Source organism: Chelonoidis abingdonii, chromosome 9 (assembly GCF_003597395.2).
Source record: "Chelonoidis abingdonii isolate Lonesome George chromosome 9, CheloAbing_2.0, whole genome shotgun sequence".
Lineage (NCBI taxonomy): Eukaryota > Metazoa > Chordata > Testudines > Testudinidae > Chelonoidis > Chelonoidis abingdonii.
This window is the reverse complement of record NC_133777.1, coordinates 15,741,472-15,747,471: the sequence shown is the minus strand read 5'-3', so window position 1 is coordinate 15,747,471 and position 6,000 is coordinate 15,741,472. Positions and strand designations below refer to the sequence as shown.

The 6,000-nt window shown below is 43.1% G+C and overlaps 1 protein-coding gene across 2 annotated transcripts in view; it reads left to right on the top strand.

Moving 5' to 3' along the window:
- POLR3E (RNA polymerase III subunit E) overlaps nt 1-6,000 on the top strand; it is a 40,086-nt gene that overhangs the window by 31,166 nt on the left and 2,920 nt on the right. For both annotated transcript variants that reach the window (XM_032802118.2, XM_032802119.2), the window contains 2 exons: nt 4,006-4,086; nt 5,093-5,218. In XM_032802118.2, the coding sequence (XP_032658009.1) occupies nt 4,006-4,086; nt 5,093-5,218 (207 nt within the window). The remainder of the gene's footprint in view (nt 1-4,005; nt 4,087-5,092; nt 5,219-6,000) is intronic.

Sequence of the window (6,000 nt, the reverse complement as noted above, 5' to 3'; positions counted from 1 at the left end):
CGGAAGTGGGAACTATGGGATAGCTGAGGAACAGCTACCCACAGTGCACCGCTCCTGAAATCGATGGTAGCTTTGGACCATGGACGCAAACAATCGATTTCGTGATCCCACTGTGGACGCGCTAAACCGATTTTATTAGATCTGTTTTGTAATATCGGTTTAAGCTCATTCGAAATAATCGTTCAGTGTAGACGTACCCTCAGTTAGTGGAGAGAGGAGAGCTGCCATTGTAGTGAATGCAGAGAGAGCCTGAGGGCAAAACTAGTTTACAAGCCAGGTAGCAGTCCTGGTCAGTTTGCAGCTAGGGAGTCCACTGCCTTTAGGGGGAGAGAAAAAGAGAAGAGACAGCTGCTTGGAGGAGGAGGCAGGACAGAGTGCAGGAGGAGGACAGAGTGAGGGGAGCAGGAAATAATTCATAAGTAGGACTAGAGCAGGAGAATTAAGACTCAGCTAAGGAACGAGGCCTGTTGCAGGGAGGTAGGAATACTATATTGTGGTGGCTATGCATGGTAGATAGACAGTGTGGCAGCTGGGAGTTAAGTAATGGACTTGAAATGCTGCTAGAGAGAGTCCCAATTAAATGATTTCTTCTCCCTTCTGCCCGGTGACTTCTAAATCCTGGTTGCAGCCCTGCCCATCCTGGCTGGTTTTCCACCTGGAGCCACCTCCTGTGGCTGTTCCAGAGTCTTGCTTTCTTTCATGTGCCATGTGATGTGGCTGCACGGACTGCAAATGGTAATTAGCTGAGGCTGCTGCTGGCGGGGTCACTTCAGGTTGGGTTGGTTTTGAAACTTTGTAAATTACTTCGTTATATTATTACTTAAACTTCATAGGGAAGGAAGGGAACATACTGTTTTTTAAAAAACAAACTCCTGAGGAAGCTGGACGGGTGAGAAGGAATTGCCTTTTTGCTGTGGAACATGTAACAAAAGAAGCTTTAAATATAGAACCTGATTCAAAGCCAGACATTCCCTACTGAAGGGACACGTGGAGGCTTTTAGGCCCATCCAGTCCAGCAGAGCACGGTGTCTGTTGTCTAATGTTGGCTGCAAGTGCATTGGTTGTTCCTAAAAGCACACGACTTATTGTGAGCCTTGTTGCAAATCCCACTGTTTAGATAAAGAGTCGCTGCGCTGCTGTAATGACCAGCTGAAATCCTCTCCACCAGGAGCCCCTTCCCCTGCCCCTCGCAGAGGGGGTTGAGATTAGTTGAGGCATGTTTACACTCACCAAACACTCCATGTGGACATAGAGCTTTCTTGGCCATGGGCTGCTTCCCTTGGTGGATCCTTTGGAACCTGAGACCTTCTAAGCAGTGCAAGGACCTTTCCTTTTATCACTTGATGCAATAATTACATGTTAATTTTCTGAAATGAACTTGCTCCAGTGATTAAAAACTAATGACTTGAGGTAATGAAAACAAGGCCCCCCAGGAGGAGTGCAGTTGAGCTGCCACATTAGAGAAAATGCATTGCTAAAAACTTGGTTAAAGCCTTTACCTGTTCTCTCCCATAGAAATGAAGGATTGACTCTGACCTGATGCACTTAGAGTTCAAGTTAGTCTAATGGTTGCTGTATCTTTGTGCTAGAACCCACTGAGACACCACTTGGCTGCAAACGAGGCCGTTAGGCACCTATTGTGGAGGTACATTGCTTGCACATGCTTGGTCGCATTGTAACATCTTCAAGCCAAAAGAAATGCTCAGTCGTTAGCACAGTGGTGGGATCCAGAAAGAGTCTTGGGTAGGCCTGCACTTGAATGCAATTGGCTATTGTTTCCTTTAGCCTAAGCTTCCAGGCAACCTGACAGTCCAGGACAGGCTAGGGCAAGAGAAAGGAAGCCTTGAACCAATACTTTTGCTTGGAGTGAGCCTCTGAAGTTCCACAGTCCCATGGGGAGGATGTTTGCACACAAGGAAAATCCATTAACCGCCTTGAGTATTGGCACCCTTCTCACTCTTATGGTTGCTGCCTTCCGGGCTCTGGGGACATGGTGGCAGCCTTCCTTCACTGGGATCCTTTTCCTAGGTCTTTGAAGGGCACTGCAGGGCCACTCCATTCACCTTGTATCTTGATGGGAGCATTCTAGGAAGGACTGCTGGCCTCTGCCCAAATCCTGAGGCTAGTCGATGTAGTGGGATTAGCAGGAGAGTGAGATAATCTTGGCAATAGTGTCTTGCAGACTCTTCACAAAGGGGGAAGATGAGAAGATTTTTCTTTTCTTTTCTTTTCTTTTTTTTTTAAAACTCCCAGTCAGCTGTTTCCTTGGAGGCATTCTGGCCGCTGAGACTTGGTAAAATTACATTGGCTTAGAACCAGAGTTCCTGAATGGCCACGATAAATGCAGACATAGTAGTGTGATTTGGTCAGGGAAAGAGCAGCTTGCAGTACAGGTCTGTTTCAGAGCTCTATCAGACAGAGAAGAGCAGGTGATATGTAACACAGTGTTGGAATAAACACTTCTTGCTCCACGCATTGTCCCTCTCGCAGGCCTTGACCATAACTCATTTTTCTGTGAAAATCTGATGCGCCTGCTTTTATCTGTGGGATATGCATACCATAGGAGGCCAGCCTTTATTAGCCAGCATTCCTTTGAGGAGAGAAATGTCTGAAGTGTCAAGCAATTGTAAAGTTTGTTAAAACTTACATGATGTGTCTCACAATATTGGAGCAATGCAGGGTTCTGAGCTGCTAATCTCACCAGGTAGCTCCTACCAAACACAATTTTCCTGTTTATGCAAGATTACAGATTAAGTGTGAATGTAACTACTAGGATTTCTGGCACAGTCATCTAGGCCTCTCATCTAAGCCTGTGAGGGGTGAGAGAAAAGGTATGTTTCGTACCAGCTAACAGTTAAGTGTGACAAGAAATGGAATGGAACAAATTATCATCCCTGTGCCATAGGCTTAGGGGATCTGAATGGGCTTGTTCGCCTCCGATGGTTGATTTTTGAAAATTAGGTTGTTGACAAGAAATGAATTCACAGGGACCTAAAGGAGGAAGCATGTCAAGAGTGAGAGCGTGCTCTGAGGGAAGATGTTGAGGCTAAAAAAGAGGGTTTTTTATTTTTCCATGTAAGCATTTGTATGGCATGAGAGTGGTAAGATGGGGGCTACTGCATCACTTGTGAGGTGAAGAGCGGCGCAAGGGCACGCCAACTAAGAAGAACCAAAGGCTTGTTTCCCTGCACGGGTGCTTGAAGTGAAACGTGTTTCATTTTCTGAGTTTGCAATAAGCAAGTGCCTGGCTTCACAAGCAGTTTACTACTCACTCTCGTGGGATTGTGTATCCTGCCCGCAGGACAGTGATGAAGGGTGTTTCAGCAATGCCATGTTTTTCCCTCACCTTGTATTGGTTGAAATTTTTCCATGGTTTTGAGTCTCCAGGAGTGACCTCTGAATACCTGTCTAATCTAATCTGTCTACTGTATCTATTTATTTAAAGATATGTATTATTGTAGCACCTAGGAGCCCTAAAAACTGCTATAGTTAATGTAGAAACTTCTAGAAAGAGTGAAATCCAGCTTTGTGCAATAGCAGGGAACAACTTGGAGTGACTTTTAGCATGGAAGCAAATGTGTCTGTCAGTTGCTGCTTATAGGAGAGAACTGAATGTTTTGTTGCCATGAAATATCCTTTAACATTCAAGCACTGGAATCGCTTTCATGTTTAGCAGTTGCATCCAAAGGGTGAAGTCCCCCCACTGCCCTGGCCTCAGTGGCAGGGAGCCTGCACAAACCCTGTGTGCCAGCTAATTCCCACTTACACGCTTAAAACAAAATTTAATCAGTTCATAGGATTGTGGGTGGATCCTTAGTGCATGAGTGAATTTCACAAATAGTGAATAAAGGTGCCGATCTAACATGACGTTGGCTTAATTGGGGCAATATAAGACTGCTGAAGTGTTCCTGTAGCTTCCAACATTCACTCATTCAAGATGATTTGTTTTAACAGCCTGTAACTAAAATTAAAGCAACCACTCTGACTGGTGCAAACTGTTCTTAGTTTCCCCCACAGATTCATGCTGTTTCACCGGATGAACTAAAGGTTTATGCACTTTGGGAAGCTGGTGACATTTACGACCAGGTAAATGCGAACATGGCTGTTAATCTAGCCAAGTCATTCCCAGATTGCTGGTTGCTGGGAGCTTGGTATTATTTGCATTCTTGCTTTTAAAAGTGATACAACCCCTCCCCCATGCTCCCCCTTGGAGTCTGTGGTTTCCAGTGCCAAGCTACTTCAAGCTGGGAGGCAGTGCTCAGTCCACAGTAGTGATGATTGCTTCACTAAGGTATGAGGGAATGGATAGAAGCAATAACATACACTGCTCACTAATTAAACGTTAGTGTAAATAGCTTTGTAGACATGAGTAGCACCAGTTTGCTGCTCCATTCAAACCAGGCCTTAGAGCATATTAAACTCTGGTCCTTGCTGTTTAAAAAGTCAGCATTATCCAGTAGTTACCCTGTGGCGATACCTGAGAGGTCAGAATTTCCTTATAGCTAGAAGGGGAAGTAACTGTGGCACTTGTAGGCGTACACTGACTTTTTAATTGTTACCACTGTAAACTGAGTGTATTGGAATATACGGAAGCAAAAAGTCTGCGCTAACGGCATAAAACAGTTTTCACAGGGAAGACCCACAGCAGCATGCTCTAGATGTTCATTATAGTCAAGTGGAGTGAACAGAAGGCCAGGAACTCCTGAGTTCTAAACTTAGCTCAAATTCTAGCTCCATTAATTAAACTTTCCCTGCCTCAGTTTCTCTCTGTATGAGGGGGATAATACCCTCCTCACAAGGGTGTTGCAGGAATTAATTAGCTAACATTTGTACAGTGGTTCAAATACAGAAATACACTATACATGCTAAGTATCATTCTTATACTTGCTATAGTTCTAGCATGCTAGTATGGGACTGATTGGAGAGGGATTTCCTAAAGAAGATTCCTTTAACGCAGTTCAGTGAACGTGTTGTGCCAAATGATGTACCTAAAAGCTTGTATGGAGCCGATGGTGGTTTTCTTGTTTCATGTTTAGAAATGTAATGCAGGTAATTTTTCTCTTGTGTGTTAAAATAAACTTTTGTTTTAAAGCATCGGCAGGTTTTGCTTAAAATCTTTACCAAAAATTATCGAGTGCGCAGGAATGTCATCCAGCATCAGTTGAGCCAAGAATGTGGAGAGGATCTGAATAAACAGGATGTGGATAGAGTGATAAAGGTAATGCATCAGATTTAAAAATCACATACAAAGCTCTTGTTTAATGGTGGTTTTGATATAGTCAGTACCAGAGCTTTTAATATATTGGCTTCACAGAAAGGATCAGATTCTACATGGCTTTACATAAAATGATGGTGTTGCTAGCGTGGTTTCTGTTATCATGTGGATAGGGCCTTATTTTCAATCTGTTTGATGTAAAATATACTTGTTACGTTCTCCCTTTTTTGCCAAAGGGCATTGACTTTTGAACCCATCATCATATGGTGTTATCCCAACAAATCCTTTTCTGACATGGGCTAACAATGAATTCAAAGTGTAATGTACTTTCACAATTATTATTAAATGGTATTGCATTAAACATTAAGGGGGAAATTTTCAACATGACCTGTTGTGAGCTTAGACATGGGATTCTCATTAATATTAACAAAAGTTGGGAAGCATAGTCCCCACACACATCAAATTAATAATACAGCCCCTTACTCTCAAGGGGAGCTTACAGTTACATAGGCAAACAGCAACAACAACAAAAAAACCCTTTATCAGTTAAAACATTTTATGAAAGAATGTTTACCAGTTTAACCCTCATGTATGTTCTGTCTTTGAAAGAGCCACCCGTTATTTCTAAGGTGTTGCAAAGCATACAAGGAATGTCTGGAGGGCCATACAGGAGTTGATTAACATATATTAAAGTGGTATGGTGTTGCTAAATAGAAATCCACCAACTCATGTAACTTTTAAATAATTATTGCTAGGAATTGAGTCACTCTGGCCCTAATTTCAGT